Source organism: Nannospalax galili, unplaced genomic scaffold (genome assembly GCF_000622305.1).
Source record: "Nannospalax galili isolate Female #2095 unplaced genomic scaffold, S.galili_v1.0 scaffold548, whole genome shotgun sequence".
In the NCBI taxonomy this organism is placed as follows: domain Eukaryota; kingdom Metazoa; phylum Chordata; class Mammalia; order Rodentia; family Spalacidae; genus Nannospalax; species Nannospalax galili.
The window spans coordinates 650,519-670,887 of record NW_008358999.1 but is presented as its reverse complement, the minus strand read 5'-3'; the positions used below and the strand labels follow the sequence as shown (position 1 = coordinate 670,887).

The following is a 20,369-nucleotide window of genomic DNA, read 5'->3' as shown; positions in this document are numbered from 1 at the left end:
GTACGGCTCACAGTGAGCCCTTTGGGGCAGCCAGTGCTCACAAGGGCATTGCAGGCTAGGCCTCCTCAGCCTCCGTTCCTTAGTAGGGAGATGTGGGGGAGATAGCGTCCCCTTTAGGCCTTCAGTGCCTGTCCTCACATGAAACAGGACTCCGTGGACACAATCCTGCCCTTCAGGCTTGGTCTCCTTGGCTGAAGCAGGGCTGGTAAAGTGAGGTTCCTGGATATGGCTCCGTGAGGAGTACAAAAGCCCTGGGGATGCTCCACTGAGCCTCTGAGCTGTTTGTGTGTTGTTGGTAGGTGCTTTCCCTAACCCCTCAGACCCCCAATTCAGGGCTCAGTAACCCCTTCCCCAACAAGACTATATCAAGTTCATCCAGGATGAACCCACTACTTTAATGTCACCAGAGAACCTTGTGGGAAATAAAGGGGGTGTGTAAGGGATGGGACATTGGTTCCCTTGGATGGGGAATACAGGGGTCACAGAGAAAACCGGTGAAAGGGAGAGGGACAGACAGCCTCTCCGGAAGCTGAAGAGAGACGAGGAATGGCTCAGCCACCAGAAGTAGCAGCCCACCTTCCATGGGTCAGATACACAGAATGAGCGGCGAGGGACTGAACCCAGGTCAGGGCCAGCTCCCCAGGCCCCCTCCAAATGGGCTCCCCAGTCTTTCCATGGTGTCTTCCTGGGGCCCTGGCTGTCTGCTCTTCTGGGGCCTGTTGCCCTGGTATCTGCTAAGAACCCTGGAACAGTCTGAGGACAGAGGCCCTGAAGGGGCACAGTATATAGAACAGGAGGCCTGGGGCAGGCCCACTGAGGCACAGAATGGTCCATAAGGATGATGGCCCCCATCCCTGCCACACTCTATCCTGTACCTGTCCCAGGAGTCAAGAGATGCCCAGTGATAGATGGGTGCTGTGTATGCCTAGGCTCCCGCCAGCAAGGTGTGCCTCAGTTGTAGAACACCTCATCTTCTTCCTCTGAGAGGGAGCCGCTGTCCACCGAGGGCAGGGAGCCATGCAAGCAGCCCCCGCCATCAGGCCCCGGACCTCCTGGCAGCCGCTGCCGGTGCTGCTGGGTAGGGCTGGGGAGATCCATCGGTGAGGGCCAGACATCCTCAGGGGTGAGGCCAGGGGAGCAGGCTAGGAGACTGTCATCCTGTGAGAGGCCACTCCGGAGGCTGTCCTGAAGGTAGATGCTCTCCAGGTCTGGAACACATGCAGGGAAGGGATGGAATTCTGCATCCTGTTCCCACCTCCCTTGGTGTGGCAGGCCAGGCAAGGGCCAGGAGAGCTGCTATACCACAGCTGAGCTGTGTGACCCTGGACAAGTCACCCAACCCCATTTCTTCCCTATGGCATGGAGCAGAGGAAAGAGCAGGCTGTGAGAATTGGGAAATGGGTGGTCCTCCTGGTCCTCTGTCCTCTCCCCATCTGGTTGTAGGAAGAATCAAGTGAGGTGAGTTAATGCAAGCCTCATCAGGACCAAAGTGTGGTGAAGCATCCATAGTCACTCAGTGTCCTAGTAGTTACAGTGGCTCTGACACCCCTGGCTGTGACTCTAGGGCAAATTTCTGAAGCTCTTAGTGCCTCTAATTCCTTTTATGTAACATGTAGATAACAGGACTGCTTCCTGGGGAGGCAGTACCCACAACACACCTACTGTGCACTCAAGACACACCACCCCCCTTTCTGCTCAAGGCACTCACAGGCAAGGATTGCCAGCCCCAGTTTACAGAGGAGGAAGCTAAACCCAGGGGAAAAAAGGGCCTGTCTGAGGCCTCCATGCTTCTCCACCCACCCTATCCTGGTGTCCCTGGCTGTACCTTGGAGCTGGAAGGCATCCTGGGGACTGTCTTCTGGCTGCAATTCTTCGTCATCCAGAGAGGACCAGGCGCTCAGAGTGGCCTCCGTGATGGCAAACTGCTCAGCGACACCTGGGGGACAGTAAGACTGGGCTCAGGGTACATGTGGGTGGAAGGGAGCAGTTCATGTCTAAATGGGTCCCTCTGAACTGTCCTTCCATGCCCAGGTGATAAAGGAGGCCCATACCTTCACTGTCCTTGCTCAGATCCAACCTCACCCCTGAGGAGCTGGCCTGTGCCCTCCCTCAAGCCCCTACTCACCTGCAGCAAAGCGAGCCTCTCGCAGCTCATCTGGGAGGCAGCAATAATGTTCATCCTCTGCAGGGGACAGCTCCCAGCCTGACCTCTGGGCACTCCAGCCTTTCCACTCAATGAGATGGGCCACTCGGCCACGGGCCATGGCTGTGGGCTTTGTGATGTGGTCTTTGATGCTCTGCACCACTCCTGAGGGAAGGGACAGCTACTGGGTGACTGTACCAACATAAGACCCAGTTCAGGGTATCCCAGTACCCTCAGATCACCCCAAGGTCTATACCCCAAACCATGTCTATTTAATGCCCCTGAGCACTGGATGTCCTGCACCCCCAATGACACACAGGATGCTTAGGCCTACACTGTCTATCCCCTATGACCATGGCCAGTAGATGCTTTGCCTCGCTGTACCCACATGCTTCCCTGTCCCCTCCCAGCCTTATGGTCCCACTTCACTTACATGTCCTCTCTTTCCCAGTGTCCTATTCCCAGGAGACATTTCTATGGATCTGGGGCAAGTTTCTGAACCAGCCATTTCGTCCTTGGACTGGCTATGTTCTTCGATTCTTTTTTTTTTTTTGTCTTTTCGAGACAGGGTTTCCCTGTGGCGGAAGCCTCGGGGGATAAGCGTTCCAAAGAAAGGCAAGGTGCCCACAAGGAACAAGGGGCCAAGAACGTGGGAAAGATGGAGGCAAGGGAGAGGGAGACCTGCTCCCCCAAGCTGGGCGTTGGCCTGTAGAATATTTCAGAGGTTATGTGTTTCCCAGGCTCTTGGGGGCTGGTGACGTGGAGGGCAGGTGGTCAAGTGGAGGAAGCTGTGCAGGCCAAGGGAAAGAGGCAGGCAGTGGGGCTCTCTGGGAACCTGGAAACATCTGGTGCATGGAAACCTGAGGTATGCGGGGCAAAGCTGTGAGAAGAGGACTGGGAGACTGGGCTGAGGGCTTCCTGGAGCCAAGGTGTGCAGCAGCCCTGATCCCCTCTCTTCCCAGCCTGAGTGCCCTCCCCTGGCTACCTTGGGTGTACCATTCCTGGCTCACACCCACACCTTCTTGGGAAAGCTACCTCAGCTTTGGGCATCACCTCACCAGGGGTGCCCTCAAGGTGGTACAGTCCTCCCCAAGGGCAACCAAGGATTGAATGGGGTGAGCAGACTCATGGACAGTCAAGTCCAGCCACCTGGTCTCCAAGTACCATTAATCCTTCAGACCACCATGCCACAGAGCTCTTGGTGGACCGAGGCAGAGGGCCTCTCCTGAGACTATATCCAAGTCTTCACTGAGCAGGGTCCCCAGCCTTTCCTGCTCCCTCATTCCCCACAGGTCCTCCCAGTCCCTCCAGGTACAGTTCTCACCTCAGGCTCTGCTTCTAGGAAACAAAACCCAAGGTGACGTGCGGGACCGTGCAGTCAGACATCCAAAAACTGCACCCTCCCCCTTGTGCCATCCCTCAGGGCTTCTTGAGAACCCAGCAATTCAAACCCCTGAGAGCAAGAAACCCAGCCCCAAGTGTGGCAGTTAGAAAATGTTAAACCCGAGGGGCTGGAGAGATGGCTCAGTGGTTAAGAGCATCTACAGCTCTTGCTGATGACCTGGGTTCAATTCCCAGCACCCACGTGGTAGCTAATAACCGTCTATAACTCCAGTTCCAGGGGATCTGATGTCTTCTTCTAACTCCGTGGGCATTGCACGACACAGGTGCACTTACATACATACAGGCAATACACTCATACACATAAAATACAAATAATAAAATTTTTTTTGAAAAAAGAAAATATTAAACCCAAGAGGTCTGTAACCCTCTGCCTTCTGCATCATGTGTCCCAGGGAGGAGCCTACAATCTCGACGGGCTGGAGGGGGGTAGTGGGAACCTACCCACAAGGGATGAAGTAGCCAGAGCAGCCACGCTGTAGTTGCTGGGACAGGCTCTCGAGTCCGACAGGTAGCCATTGGTAGTTTGGAAGCACCTCTGTAGAAAGGGAAGGGGTGAGCAGGAATGACAGCCAGCCAGAGGACCACACCCACATGCCCATCACCATACCCATCCATCTTTGTATGGTAGACAGGGATCAAGAACAGAAAGGCAGGGAGATCCTATCCACTCACTCAAAACCACCCTCCCCAAGCTGGCAGGACTGTGGGCTTGGGCTGGGCACAACAGAGGAAGGGGTAATAGTGTCAGCTGGGCTGGCTAGACTGGGGGACAGCAAGCACACTGACCTGCCAAGGATCCCAACAGAAATCCATCTGTTTGTCCTAAAGCAAGAGGAAAGGGGGATCAGTCAGGGCTGGGCTTGTTATGCAGATAGTTGCGTCCTGGGACCCATGGGGGGTGGGTACAGGCCCACCTTCTAATGCTCTAAGCAGTCAAGATCTACCCACCTACAGATCATGCACTGCTGTCCCTTAGCATGCAGAAAAGGAGGTGGGGCACAGTGGACTTGGGAGGAGAAGGCAGTGCAGGCAATAGATCAGACCCAGGCTGGCATATATACCACCATCATCTCCTGTATATCTGGAGACTAGAGACTTTTTAAATGATTTATTTATTTTTAATTACGTGTATACATGAGTGTGAGTGAGTGTGTGTGTGTGTGTGTGTGTGTGTGTTGTATATGCACATGACTGAAGGTACCTAAGGAGGCTAAAAGAGGGTGTTGAGTGCCCTGGAGCTGGAGTTACAGGCAGTTGTGAGCTGTCCAATAAAGATGCTGGGAACTGAATCCAGGTCCTTTGCAAGAGCAGTATGTACTCTTAACAGCTGAACCGTCTCTCCAGCCTGAGGTCAGAGACTTAACATGTCAGAATAGGTTTCTTCCTCTGGAGAATGGTGACAATGTCATTTGCAATGGGTAAAGCATCAATGGCATAACTCAGGGCAGCACCCAGCACAATGCTCAGCCAGCAACATGTGCTTTAAGAAACAACCTGGGGCCTGGTGTGGTGACGCATGCCTTTAATCCCAGCATTCAGGATGCAAAGTCAGGCAGATCTCTGTGAGTTCAAGGCTAGCCTGGTCTACATAGTGAGTTCCAGGCCAGCTGGGGCTACAGGGAGACCCTGTCTCAAAAAGAAACAACAACCTGCTGGGGTGGGTGGGTATACCTTTAACCCCACACTCAGGCAGGCGGATCTCTGAGTTCAAGGCCAGTCTGGTCTATATAGCAAGTTCCAGGCCAGCCAAAACCACATAGTGAGAAACAGTCTCAAAACCACTACCACCAAATTTTTGTCATTCTTGGGCAAAGATGAAAATTATGCATCAGGACCCCTAGCTACACCTTCCGAATCTACGTGGACTGAGAATTCCCTGCTGTTATTCTTTTTTAAATGTATTTTATACGTATGAGTGTTTTGTCTGCATTTATGTTGGTATACCATGTGCATACAATGCCTGAGGAGGCCAGGAGAGGGCGTTGGCTCCCCTAGAACTGGAGTTACAGATGGTTGTGAGCTGTTATGTAGGTGCTGGGAGCTGAACCTGAGTCCTCCACAAGAGCAGTCAGTGATCTTAAACTCTGAGCCATCTCTCCGCTCTCATCTGCTTTTATTCTTGAGCAGATACTGCCAGCAGTTAAGGAACTCAGAGCTGGTAGCGGAACCTACTGAGTGTAAGGCTGAGTTAATTTTGGTGGGAAGACCTTCAGGGTGGGATTGTATTTTCTAAACAAGCCTGGTCTGGTTCTTGGTACCCAGTCCAAAGCAGACCCTCATCCATTTGAACAACAAGCCCTTGATGCCTCTATTACCCAGGGAGAAGCTGAGGAAGAAAGGACCTGAGAATGGTTTCTATTTGCTGTAGGGAAATAAAGGGGCAGGTGGAGCCAGAGAACAGGATGGAGCAGAGGGAAGAGGATGAACAGTCACTTACCTTGCCAGTGACATGGTCTGGGGCAATGGTAAGTGGATGGTTGGAGGGCAGATCTGGGTGCAGGAGGTCGGTGCCCTGGGGCCTCGGGCAATCTTTGTGGGCACTTGTGAACAGATCTGAAAATAAGAGTAACAGAAGAAATTTAGAAAAGCCTAGCCCTGGCCATAGCAATAAGGCAGGAAAAAGAAACAAGGGCATCTAAATAGAAAAGAAGATGGTCAGATTACCCTTGTTTAACATACAGAAAAACTAAAGACTCCACACACACACACACGCACAAAAAACCTGATACCTAACTCAGTAAAGTTGCAGGATACAAAATCAACATACAAAAAAACAGCAGCTTTTTAGCCAAATGTGGGTTATAAAGTACACCTATTGTTCCAACTACAAGTGGGGGAATCAGTTCATTCCAGGAGCTGGAAACCAGCCTGAGTAATACGAGTGTATTAATGGTATATTAAAACAAAAAGCTGGGCTGGAGAGGTGGCTCAGTGGTTAAGAGCATTGACTGCTCTTCCAGAGGACCTGGATTCAGTTCCCAGCAACCGTGTGTGTGTGGCAACTCACAACCATCTATAACTCCAGTTCCAGGGAACCCAATGCCATTTCTAGCCTCCACGGTCACTGTACACATGTGATGCACTTACATACATGCAGGCAAAACACTCATACACATAAAATTTTAAAAATCTTTCTTGAAAAAGCTGGGGTCCAGATGTAGCTCAGTTGTAGGGTATTTGCTTAGCATGCATGAAGCCCTGGGTTCAGTCCTCAGCACTGTATAAACCAGGAGCTGTGGTTCATGCCTATGATCCCAGCACTCTGGAGGTAAAGTCTGGAGGATCAGAAGTTCAAGGTCATCCTTGGCTATGTACCAAGTCTGAGGGCAGCCTGAGCTATGAGACCTTATCTATAAATTAATAAAATAAATAAAGCCAGGCATGGTGGCTCATGCCTTTAATCCCAGCACTACTTGGGAGGCAGAGACAGGCAGATCTCAGTGAGCTCAAGGCACATCTGGTCAACATAGCAAGTTCCAGGCCACCTGGGGCTACAGGGAGAGTCTGCCTCAAGAAACAAAAGTAAATAAATAAATTTAAAAGCTTCTGATTCCTCCTCCTTTTCTTTTCTCCCCCCACCCCCAACCCTTCCTCCTCTTTCTTCTCCTCCTTTGAAACAGTCCTGCTATGCAGCCCAGGGTGTCTTCGAACTCAAGATCCTCCTGCCTCAGCCTGCCAAGTGGCTGGAATTACAGGTATGTGCCAATATGTCCACTACTGCAAATTTTTTACTTTATAAATGTTTTAATTTAAAAAATGTTTACTTAGGGCTGGAGAGATGGCTCAGTGATTAAGAGCACTGGCTTCTCTTGCAAAGGGCTCAGGTTCAGTTCTCAGCATGCACATGGCAGCTCACAACGGTCTGTAATTCCAGTTCCAGGGGAACCAACGCCCTCTTCTGGCCTCCACGGGCATTGCATGCATGGGTATATTTGCACATAAGCAACCAAAACACTCATTCATACACATAAGCTAAAAAATTTTAGAAATTAAAAAAATTCTTTTGTAACAACATTTAGTTTCAAATACAAATATACACTATATAACTATACAAAAATATTTTAATTTTTCTTTGAGACAGGGTGTCTTAGTTTGTTCTTCATTACTGTAACAAAACTCTGACCACTACCAACTTGGGGAGGAAAGGGTTTATTTAGCTTACATCTCCCAGGTCGCAGTCCATCAGGGAGCCCAAGGTAGGAACTCAGGGCAGAAACCTTGAGGCAGGAACTGGAGCACAGGCCATGGAGGAACGCTGCTTACTGGCTTGCTCCTCTGGCCCCTGCTCAGCCTGCTTTCTTATGCAACACAGGCCCACCTGCCCAGGGGTGGCACCACTCACAGTGGGCTGGGCCCTCCCACATCACTCATCAAGAAGATGCCCCTCAGACATGGCCACAGTCCAGTCCAATAGAGGCAATTCCCCAATTGAGGCTCCCCCAACCCAGGTGTGTCAAGTTGACACCAAAGTTATCCAGCACACAGAGTATCCCTATGTCGCTCAGGCTGGCCTTGGAGTCAAAGATGACCTTGACCTTGGGTATACTACACATAGTTTTATTCTATTTCATTTCATTTTCAAAAATTTATTTGTGTGGGACTGGAGAGATGGCTCAGTGGTTAAGAGCACTGGTTGCTCTTGCAGAGGACCCAGGTTTGAATCCCAGCACCCACATGGTGACTAACAACTGTCCATAACTCCAATTCCAGGGGATCTGATGCCCTCTTCTGTCCTCCGTGGGGACTGCATGACACTGGTGCATTTACATTCATGCAGACATTACACTCATATACATAAAGTAAAAAACAAATTCAAAGCTGGGCATGGCAGTGTGCACCTTTAGCCCTAGCACTTGAGAGGCAGAGGCAGGCAGATCTCTGTGAGATCAAGGCCAGCCTGGTCTACATAGCCAGCTGGGGCTATAGGGAGACCCTGTCTCAAAAAGACCAAAAAAAAATTTTTAATGTTTTTTAAAAATTTGTGTGTGTATGTTATTGAGTACGCAGGTGCATGTGCGTTGAAGAGCATGTGGTGGATGAGGGACAACCTTGAGTGTCATTCCTCAGGCTCTGCCCACCTTGTTTTTTGAGACAGGCTCTCTTGTTGGCCTGGGGCTTTCTGACTAGGCTCAACTGGCAGACCAGTGAGCCCCAGGGATCCTCCTGTCTCTGCCTCCCCAGTGCTGGGATTACAAGTATAAGCCAGTAAGCCCAGCTTTTCATGTGGGTTCTGGAGACTGAACTGAAATTCTCATATTTGCAGGGTAAGTACTTTAACAACTAGGCTGTCTCCCCAGCCCCATGCTCAGTTTTATGCAGTGCTGGGGCTCAAACCCAAGGCTTTGTGCATGCTAAGCAAGGACTCTACTGACTAAACTACAAACCCAATATCCCCAGCCTGTTTTTTTTTTTTTTTTTTTTTTTTTTTTTTTTGTCTTTTTTTGAGACAGGGTCTCCCTGTAGCCCCAGCTGTTCTGGAACTATGTAGACCAGGCTGGCCTTGAACTCACAGAGATCCACCTGTCTCTGCCTCCCAAGTGTTGTGATTAAAGGCATGTGCCATGTGCCACCACACCCGGCTATTTATTTTTTATTTTATGTGTATTCATGTATTGCCTGCATGTAGGTAAGTGCACCCATGTTGTGCAATGCCCGCGGAGGTCAGAAGAGGCTGCTGGATCCCCTGTGACTGGAGTTATGGACAGTTGTTAGCTGCCATGTGGGTGCTGAGATTCGAACCTGGGTCTTCTGCAAGATCAACCAGTGTTCTTAACTGCTGAGCCATCTCTCCAGCCCCTGTTTTTGATTTTTAAATTTTAAACATTTTTGTTAAAAATTAAGACATTGGCTCAGTGGTAGAGCCCTGGATATAAGATCCTATACTTGATCTTCAGAAATAAATAAATAGAAAATAAATACACACCAGCAACATCATCATTTCTTGTCATCAGGTATTAGCAGGACACATTCATATGTGTTGATTTGACAGGATGGCAGCACAGTAGACTTGCTGACATTGGAATCACCAAATGTACACACACACACACACACACACACACACACACTATCCTTAAGAGGCACGTGACATACAAGAACTTTTGTCTCCCACTCCTGCTGTCCTAGCCAATGATTAGCAGTAATGAGACCTCAGCTCAAAAAAAAAAAAAAAAAAAAAAAAAAAAAATCAGCTTTGTCTGCTCTCCAGCGTCCCCTGGATGAGGCTAAGACTACCCCCTCACTTGGCTGGTCTCACTCCTGCTCACCCTACCCCTCGCTGGCTTCTTGTAGGAGATTTTCCCACACTCAAATCCTCGTTTCAGGGAAAAGTGTCCCCGAAGGAACAGAGGAAAGATCTGGAATCAGACTGGCCATATCCAATCCCAATTTAGCCCTTCACAACCGTGGAACCTGCAGGGAGTGACCTGGGCTCCAGAGCCCTAACCTTTAAAGTGGGCCATAGAGAGAGGCTGCCCTTCTTCTCGGAACACATGGAGAACAGCCAGGCATGCTGTCACTCGGCCTGGTGGTGCACACTGCAATCCCAGTACTAGGGAGGTGGAGGCAGGAGGATCAGGAGTTCAAGGACAGCTTTGGCTACATAGTGAATCTGAGGCTAGCCTGAACTATGTTGGGACCTTGTCTCCAAAAACCAACAACAAACCAGGTGCAGTGACACACACCTTTAATCCCAGCACTCAAAAGGCAGAAACAGGTGGATCTCTGTGAAATGGAGGCCAGCCTGGTCTATTATAGCAAGTACCAGGCCAGCTGGGGCTACAAGGAGACCCTGACTCAAAAAAACAAAAACAAAATCCAACAACAATAACAACAAACTGAGAACAGAGAGGCCCTGGGGTTCCCATGCTTTGAGACAGCCACTGAACTATGCTCTCTCTCTGAGGCAGGTTCTGTACTGCTACCTGGGGCCCCTTGTACTCAGACAACCCATTTCTGCCACGTTCCCAGAGAACAATTCACAGAAATTCTCATGTCTGTACAACCTGACTGGGGTCAGGCTGGGATGGGCCAGGCCGGGGTGGAGCAGGCAGGGAGCAGCCAGTACCCCCTCTCACCGTGGCAAGGACAGAGAGTGAGGAAGGCACCATGTCTGGGTCTTTCTAGAATCCCTGAAGAGGACTGCTTACAGTCCACAGGGGACCCCAGTCTGAAAGGCTAGAGGTTGGGCCGTGTTAGGAGGAGATGGGACTTGGAACTGGAATGAAGAAGGCCAGGGTACATCTTCTATGACAGGGCTCTGTGGTGGGGAGGCCCCCAGATCATTCACCCAAGCCAAGCAGGCCGGCCAGAAGCCTCGGGGATTTGCATATCTCAGTCTCTCCAGCACTGAGATTCCAAGAGCAGGCTACCATGCCTGGCTTTTTTACACGGGTTTGGGGGATTTGACTCAAGTACTCTACCAACTGAGCTACCTCCCCAGCCCCCACTTTGCCTATTTTATCAGCCTCAGCAGCCCCAGCACCTGCCATAGGGCCCAGCACACAGCAGGGCCTCATTAAATGCTTCTGGAACTAAAATAGAGCTATTCAGATATCTGTGCAGCAAGCCAGTGTTGGTTAGAACTCCGAATGAATAAAAACAGCTGTGTCCTTTGTCACCATCCCTCACCCCGGATACCAACAGGTCACAGGAGAAAGGGGACCGGCACAGAGCTCAGAGCAGAGGGTGACCCTCAGGTGCAGCCAGCCTGCGTGCAGGGGGGAGAAGGTGAACAATGACCTGGATTCAAGGTGAAGGTTTTCTAGCCAAATTGCACTGTGAAAGAGGCTAGAGGATCTGGGACCTGCCCCAAGGCTGGAACGCATGGCCAAGGCAGGGAGGCTGGAGCCAAGCTGTCTGAGGCACAACAGAAGAGGAAGAGCTTCCCTTCCCCTCCCCTCCAGAGACCCAGACATAAGGAGGTCAGGGCAGAGAGGACAGCATGGGTTCCGATCATGAGCACTGAACCATGTGTCTATACTCTGCAGTGCCCAGTACAACCTGCTCTGCTCTGGGGTCACAGTCCTGGCTGTGTGACTCTGACTTAGTGCTGCCCTTGGGCTCCAGAGTCTCCATCTCTACAAGGAAATGATTCAATGCAGGGGCTAGGGATATGTCCTTCAGTCGTCATGAAAATCATTCCTTAGCTCTATTTTTTTTTTTTTTTTTTTGAGACAGGGTCTCTCTGTAGCCCCAGCTGACCTGGAACTCACTATTGTAGACCAGGCTGGCCTTGAACTCACAGAGATCCACCTGCCCCTGCCTCCTGAGTGCTGGGATTAAAGGCGGGTGCCACCACACTCAGCAGGTCTTTTTTTTTAAAGATTTTATTTATTTTTTATTTTATGTGTATGAGTGTTTTGCCTGCATGCAATGCTTGCAAAAGTCAGAAGAGGGCGTTGGATTCCCTGGAACTGGAGTTACAGTTGGTTGTTAGTTGTTATATGGGTGCGCTAGGAGCTGAACCTGGGTCCTCTAGAAGAGCAGTAAGTGCTCTTAACCACTGAGTCATCTCACCAGTCCCCCCAGATCTATTTTTATTCACTTATTTGTTTGCTTATTTGTTTATTTATCTATTTATTTGTTATTTTATGGTGGTGCTGGGGATCAACACCAGGGTGTCATACATGCTAGGCAAGCGCTCTACCACTGATTACCCCCTAAGCCCTCCTTTCACTGGGTCTATTAAGAAGGTAGGAGGGGTGGAGAGATGGCTCAGCAGTTAAGAGCACTGGCTGTTCTTGCAGGGTATCCAGGTTTGAATCCCAGTTAACTCCAGTTCCAGGGACTCTGACGCCCTCTTCTGGCCTCCGTGGGCACTGCGAGATACGCATGCAGTTAGATACATGCAGGCATAACACTCACACACATAAAATGAAAATATTTTAAAAAAAGAAAAGGAAAAGGAGGCAGAGGGAGAAGAGGAAGAGGAGGAGGAGAAGAAGGAAGAATTAAATAGAATGGAGACCATTAGAGCCCATTTCAACATGAGGGTCAGTCTTGTTCATGAAGCTTCTGTTTAAGTTACATGTACATAGGCATGCCCTCACATGTGTGTACACACTTGAGTGAGAATTTTCTAGATGTGCATACTGGGTCAGAAATCAGAATAATATTTGTTCCTACAGGTCCAGTCAAAAAAAGTTTGAGGGCTCGAGTGACAACAGCTCAGTGGTTAAGAACGCATACTGTTCTTACAGAGGACCAAAGTTTGATTCCCAGCAGCCATATCAGGTGGTTCATAACCACCTGTAACTCCAGCTCCAAGGCGATACGGTGTCTCTGGCCTCTTAGGAAACCAGCACTCATATGCATATACCCACACACAAATACATACACATACACATAATTAAAACTAATAAGATACATCTCTTTTTTTAAAAAAAAAATCTGTTTATTTTATGTGCTGTATTTTGCCTGTATGTATGTAAGTGCACCCTGTGTGTGAAATGTCCTCAAAGGCCAGAAGAGGGTGTCAGGTCCCCTGGACCTAGAGTTATGGATGGTTGTTAGTCAACGTGTGGGTGCTAGGAATAAACCTGGGTCCTCTGGAAGAGCAGTATGTGCTCTTAATTACTAAGCCATCTCTCTAGCCCCATAAAATAAATCTTATAAAAAAGTTTGAAGCCGGGTTTGGTGGCACACGCCTATAGTCCCAGCACTTGGGAGGCAGAGGCAGGCGGATCTCTGTGAGTTCAAGGCCAGCCTGGTCTACATAGTGAGTTCCAGGACAGCTCGGGCTACAGGGAGACCCTGTCTCAAAAAGACCGAAAAAAAGTTTGAAGGCCATGGTGGCACATGCCTATAATCCCAGGACTGAGGAGACCAAGGTGGAAGCATCAGGAGTTTGATGCCAATCTGGACTAGTTCAGGGGAGAAAATCATTCCCCTAGCTTGCACAAAGCCCTAGGTTCAGTCCTGAGTGAACAGGAAGCAACAGCAACAACAAAAAGACATCAGTTTCACTGTCCTAGAAATTCTGCATGTTGTACAAAGCCGGTTCTGCCAAGCTGCAGACCAGGTGGTGGTGGGAACTTGGATAGACGCTGGTTTATTTCTAGGGTCCTTGGCCATCCTTGAAGCTGTTTGTGAACAGGGGATGAGGGGACTGGAAAAGGAAGCCAGCACAGATGAGGTGGCAGGTGACACCAGGCAGTTGCTGAGGTAGTGATGGACTGGTAGCCTCTAGCCCCAGCCCTTCCCAAACCTACCTGACTCTCACCCCAGTTGGGACCCAGGCACCTCTGCCAAAGTCTCCTTCCTCTGAGGACTTTGGCCCCATGATGTCACATGTTGCCATAGACACGTCAGGTAATGAACCAGCCCAGGGTAAAATCACAGGCTGCTCTTAGCCCACCTGGGACCCAGTCACATCACCACCATAGTGACTGGAAAAACAGTTTCATATAGAAGTGGGGACTGGGGATATCCCAGGGGACCTCTAATGCCTGCTTTTGGGGGTGTCTCTCTATTCCAAGGTAGTCATGTGGAGACACTCCCTTTCTTTCCCAGTGCATACCCTATTCCCTTGACCTCAAAATCTGAGTCCCCTTCTTGGACCTGCTCCCTCCTCCACCTCCTCTGGCCACAGAAGTGACAGGCCTCTGGTTGCCACAGCAACCCGGAGGGACCATCTTGATCCTTCAAGGAGAGGAGTAACATCTAGATATTTCCTTCATCCATCTGCTTATCAAGGATGCTCCCTGCCTGTCTACAAAAGCTCCCCAACCAGACTAACAGCCTAACCACCTGGACAGTTCTCACGAGCATCTAACTTGAACTCTTCTGACTGTGAAAACTTTTTTTCTGCTTGGTCCCCGGATGAATCTGAAGCGCAGCCCCTCAGGCTCCTTTCCCCTGCCTTAGAACCATCCAGAGCTTATAGCTATTTTGGGGGCTCTGTGTCCCAGCCTATTAGTAACTGTGGTTGCCACCTGTCCCCAGAGTGTTTCCCAGGGATAAGAGAATGAACCTGAAGCCACCAGGGAGGAGAGAACTGCAGATGGAGAATGGGGAGGGAGCCCAGTAGCCCAGGGAAGGCAACAGACATACTTGAGAAGCAAGCTGGGTCCAGTGCCCCTCTTGCTGCGTCCCTGGCAGCCAGCCTCCTCAAACTTGCCCGGCCTACCTGTGGCTGAATTAACATACAGGTGGCCTCTCCAACCATGATATGCCAGGCTGCCCTTGGCTCTGGAGAGAACACTCACAACCCTGCCCCGGGCTTTGAGCCTAACATTCCTGCCAGTCTCTGGGCCACGGGCATGTGCTCTACTTGTGTGCTTCTCTGTGAATACAGAGGGCTGCAGTGAGGAGGCCATCACCACGGACAGTGCTCCCTCAGTGGGACTGTTCTGTCTCTGTTCCTCAGTTTGTCTTTCCAGACATTGGGACTTCTCTGTCCTGTGCCTGAGCTGAAGTTTGCCCTATTGGGGGGGGGGGAGCAAGTCCTCAGTTTCTCTGCCTGGTGAGTGACTGCCTTGGGAGCCGGCCCTGAGCTTGGCAGAGGCCTGTGCTCCAGTGTCTTCCCAAACCACCTGGGTCATGATGGTCATATCATCCTCTGGTTGGCTGAGTTCAGAGATGCTCAAGAGAGTCTCTTTCCACCCCAGCCAAGGGCTTCTACTCAGCCCAGCTCTCTCTTCTCTCCTGGGGCCCTGTGGTCTCACCACCTCCAGGCAGCCTGCCAGGTTAGCCTTTGCTAGACCAGGTGACTGCCTCATGGGCCAGCCTCCCAAGGCTCGCCTGAGAGGATTTACTGAATGTTTATTAAGCATCTGCTCTGGGTCACGGTACCGTTCAAGGACTTCTTTGAATCTCTCTTTGTACCCCTATAAAGTAGGCTCACCTGACAGCCTGCTTTGGCAGATAGGAAAACTGAGGCTCAAAAAGTCGAAATGATTTACCCAAGGCACCAGGTAGTAAGTGGCACAGTCAGGGTTCAAATCTAGGCCAGTGTGAAATTCCAGCCAGTGACAATCTCCAGAGAGGGGCCTCCAGTCATTCTTCTGTGTGTGTGTTCCTGAATGCACATATGTGTGTAAACAAGTGTGTTCACTGCTTCCCCCATCAGACTGAGCTCTTAAAGAGCAAGCCCCACCTGCTCTTTCCTCAGTCTCCCCACAGAGCCCATTTCAAGGATGCTCCCTGGCAATGTCAGGGCTGTGAAGGACAGGGCTTAGATACTTTGTACACAGCGGGTGGCTCTGCAGTTCTCCTCAGAACCTGAGCCTTCTAGACAACCAGATGTCTGAACTTCTGGAGGAAAAGTCCTCAGTCACCAGCATCTGCCCTCACAATGCCCAGTGTTCAGTGCCCTGGAGACTTCTCCAGTGAAAGCCAGGAGGCTGACTGGTTGGCTAGAGGAAACGGCTGTGGTGGGAGGGGGCAGGTGGAGAGACTGTGAAGTCAAGAGCATGGGTCAACACAGAGGAACCAGGACCTGAAGACAGGAGCAGATAGTGACTTCCACATGGCCTGTCACTTGGCGGTGCCAGCAAGCCCCAACCAAACACAAGCTCTTTGAGTTGTTTTAAAAGATTGTTCTAGCCGCCGGGCATGGTGGTGCATGCCTTTGGATTCGAGAGACTGAGGCAAGCGGATCTCTGTGAGTTCGAGGCCAGCCTGGTCTACATAGTGAGTTCTAGGCCAGCTGGGGCTACAAGGAGACCCTGTCTCAAAAAAAGACCAAAAAAAAAAAAAAAGATTGTTCATCTCTGGGGGAGTTGGGACGGGGGTAAAAGACAGCAAAGGGGGAAGGCTCCTCACTCAGCTCTGGGGCCCACAGACCTGGATTCAAATCCACCTCTCTGCATTCTCAGTCAGGTAGCCTGGGGTGAGGCTCTCCTCCACTCTGAACCCACTTCCCTCCCAGGTCCAAGGAGAATTAACTGGGTCAGGAGAGCCAGGGCCTGTCTTATCCTGGCTCAGGATAAGCACCCAATAAGTGGCAGCTTAAAAATAGATGAGCCAGGGCTGGAGAGATGGCTCAGTGGTTAAAAACACTGACTGCTCTTGCAGAGGACCCGGGTTTGATTCCCAGCACTCACATGGGGGCTACAAACCGTCCTTAACTCCAGTTCCAGGGGAATCTGAAGCCTTCTTCTGACTTCTGCAGCATTGCTTGGGTGCACTCACATGCATGCAGGCAATACACTCATACACATTAAAAAAAAAATAGATGAGCCAAGGGCTGTGGTTGTAGCTCAGTTGGTAAGAGTGCTTGCCTAGCATGCACGAAGCCCTGATTGCAGCCCACAAGCACCAGGCATGGTGGTTTATGTCTGTAATCCCAGAACCTGGGAGGTGGAGGAGAGAACCAGAAGTTCAAGGTCATCCTCAGCTACATAGCAAATTCAAGGCCAGCCTGAGCTGCATAAGAACCTATCTATCTATCTCTATGTATCTATGTATCTATGTATGTATGTATGTATGTATGTATGTATCATCTATCTATCATCTATTAATTATCTATCATCTGTTCATCCATCTATCATCTATTATCTATCCATCCATCATCTATCTATCTATCTACCTATCTATCTATCTATCTACCTATCTACCTACCTATCTATCTTCCTATCTTCTATCCATCCATCATCTATCATCCATCCATTCATCCATCCATCATTCACCTATCTATCACCTATCTATCAATCATCTTTTCATCCACCCATCTATAAAGCCAGGCATGGTAGCTCAAACATGTAATTCTAGTATTTGAGAGGCTAAAGCAGGAGGTCATCTTGAGTTCAAGGCCAGCCTGGACTACAGAGTAAGATTCCATCTCAAAAAAAAAAGTAAATTTAAAAATTAAAAAAAAAAGGAAAAATAAGGGGCTGGAGAGATGACTCGGGGGTTAAGAGCACTGGCCATTCTTGCAGAAGACCCAGGTTCATGTCCTAGCACCCACATGGTGGCTAACAACTGTCCAGTAACTCCAGTTCCAGGGGAATCTGACACTCTTTTCTATCCTTCTTGGGCATTGCACAACACAGGTGCACTTACATACATGCAGGCAATACACTCATACACATAAAATAAAACTAAATAAAAAATAAAAATAGATAAGGAGCACACAGAATAGTTCCTGAATACACTGTGTGGGGCTGGGCCGGTCACCTTCCTACTGGTCTCTGTACCAGTGTCTGCCACTGGCTGCTTCCCAGGCAGCCAGAATGTTCCCTTTCCCTTCAAGAAGGCCTGGAGCAACTGTCTGCAGGAAGGCTGATTTATGAGCCACCAACAAAATGACTGGTGAGTGCTGACAGTGCAGGTCCTGGCATATGCAGGATGAGGGTCTTCACCTTGAGACTCTCCCTGCCCAACCCTATCCCCCCACACGGGTACCATTTCCACTTTAGAGAGGAGAGTACCCAGGCACAGGCTAAATAATTTGCTGAGGACACACCCTTGAGAACAGAGAAAGGGGACAGCAGGCTGGACCCTCCTGACTCCTTTGCCCGGCATGCAGAAGCTAACTGCTGGGGCAGATGGCTCTCTCAGGTGTGGCCTGGACCTGGCAGAGGGTGGGGGTGGGGTGGGGTGGGGAATGGGTGGTCCAGATGGGTGCAGGCTGCAGGCTCTCTTGGGCATCACTGCAAAGTGTGTGATGCCTGGCCTCTGCTTCAGGCCTCCAAATCTGGTCCAGACAAGTCCTTGGTCAGTGGATCCTATGGTCAACAAGGGGTACAGGTGTGCAGAGGAGGTGGAAGCTAGGGAGCCCAGGAAAGCCTGTAGTTCCAGGACGGACCAAGGATTGAATGCATGGTGCAGAAAGGAGACCAGGCAAGATGGAGCCCGATGCAAATCCTGCCTTTGTTGTTTCCCAGGTACATGGTAGGTCACTCAATACCCTCATTTCTAAAATGGGGACCATGACAGTATGTAACCCGAGTTAGTTTTCAGTGTCTAAGACTTGTAGAGGGGAATCTGGTAAGTCATAAGCTCTCAGAAGGCCTCTGTTCAGTAGGTCATCTACCGATTTTCTAGAACGATGGTTGTCCTCTGTCCACGTGCTTCCCCGTATCTCCCACTTCTATCCAAGTTGCTGGGGTACACATTAAGACTATACAGCTCCATCCTCTCAGGAGGGAGACAAGACTGGAATGTACAACTCGATCTGAGGGTGGCACTCAGGAAATCCAGGATACAAGAGGGAGGATGGAGAGGGTGTCTCGGCCTGTGGGACCTCAAATGCTCTGGAGGAGGCGGTCAGAAAAGGAGGATCAGGTAGGGGCTGGACACCTGGGCATCAGAGTGACCTTGCCAGGTGTCTCTTCCTATTTACTTCTGTCCTGTTCTCTGTGGACCCTCTACCCACAAGTCAGTATACCTGGGATGGGTTCCCCATGGCACCTGGCATGGGTTGGGGTCACTGAGGCAACATCCAGCTCCCCTACATGTGCCTCCATTGGACGCTGTTTAGAGCCTTTGGGGCTGAGAGCCTGGAGCACCCAGAGACGCTTCATTACTTTCCACTCTGATGGCTACTCCACAGACCAGGTGTTGTGCTGGGTTCTTCACACTGATTCCAGCACAGAGCCTGACACACAATAGGCGTCCCGTTACTCATCAATCAACTTGACCTAATCTCACACAGCCCGCCCCTCCCCTTCCCTTCCCATGGTCCCACTTCTAACACCTTCAAGAGACATCCTGAGCCACTCCTCTGAATATTCCCCCATGAACTTGAGAGCAGGACCCGTCAGAGTTCTGAGGATGGGGTTAGGAGTGTTGTGGTCCTTCTCCGGGGGCCTCTCGGGAGCCTGCCCAGCCCCTCCCCCAAGGTAAACTGCTGAGTAAATACTGGAGTGACCAGTAGGATGACTGTCCTTTAAGACTTTGGGGTTTGGGCTGAACACACTCTCACTCCGAGCTTACCCCTTGCTCCTAGTGGGGTAGAGTCCCAAGTGGATGACTCATCCCCCTTTTTTGTTGACACAGGGTCTCATATAGCCCAGGTTGGCCTCGAAGTCTACTGTGGAGGCTGGCTCTGAACACCTGATCCTCCCACCTCTCCTCCAAAGAAGCATGTGCCATTACACCCTCCTAATCTCTTTTCCAAAATGTTACTCCCAAAACACATATGCCGACTGCCCAGCCTCGGTGAAATACCTTCTGTCCCCCATCACATGAGGGGTCATTCCACTTCCCTGGCACCACCTTGGGGCCAACCAAGAATGCCAGGTCAGAGACAAAGGCCCAGGGGTTAGTGGGAACATCAGCTGTCTGTCCCCTTCTGTCCCCTGAGCAGAGATGGGGGTGGGGACCAGGAGTTAAGGATAAAGGTGGGAGAGGGACCTTTTCTATAACCTGTTCACCACCACTGACCCCCTTCCTTGCCAAGGGCTTCTGGGACTGCAGACAGTGGGCACAGGGAGGAAAAGGAATCTGGGGCTAGGAAGGCCTGCGTCTTAGGAGGCAGAAGCGAGATCTCTGTGTCCTCGTGGTGCCCAGGGCCCCCTAAAGAACCGGAAGCGTCCCTCCCCTCCCAGGCACACTGCAGGGGGTGTGTAACCGCCGGGAAGAAAGCATGGTACCCGGACCCTGCTTTGTGCCACCTGCAGGGTGTCTAGCGGGGCGTGGGATGTGGAGACCTCCGCCCGCTTTGTGCGCTGTCCCGGTGCTGCACCGTGTCCCCTGGGACGCGACTGGTCCGTGAAGGGCGGGCGCCCAATCCGGGCTCCCCGGGTCCCCCAGCCCTCACCGCGTCCCCGGCTGCGCTCTCCTCACCTCGCGACACGCAGGAGCCCATCACCGGCCGGCGGGGCCGGGCCGCTGCGCCCGGGGTGCGGCGGGCGGCCGGGCGCTCATGTCTCCGCGGGCC

At 50.8% G+C, this 20,369-nt stretch overlaps 1 protein-coding gene across 1 annotated transcript; it reads right to left on the bottom strand.

Annotated features, from left to right (window-relative positions):
* Window positions 1-374: 374 nt before the first annotated feature.
* Fam131c (family with sequence similarity 131 member C) lies at window positions 375-20,363 on the bottom strand. The gene is made up of 7 exons (XM_008822653.1): window positions 20,276-20,363; window positions 5,985-6,100; window positions 4,334-4,369; window positions 3,989-4,082; window positions 2,126-2,308; window positions 1,826-1,936; window positions 375-1,208 (listed from the first exon to the last, which is right to left on the bottom strand). The coding sequence occupies exons 1-7, from the start codon at window positions 20,295-20,297 to the stop codon at window positions 952-954; spliced, it is 819 nt and encodes a 272-aa protein (XP_008820875.1). The 5' UTR covers window positions 20,298-20,363; the 3' UTR covers window positions 375-951.
* Window positions 20,364-20,369: the final 6 nt, after the last annotated feature.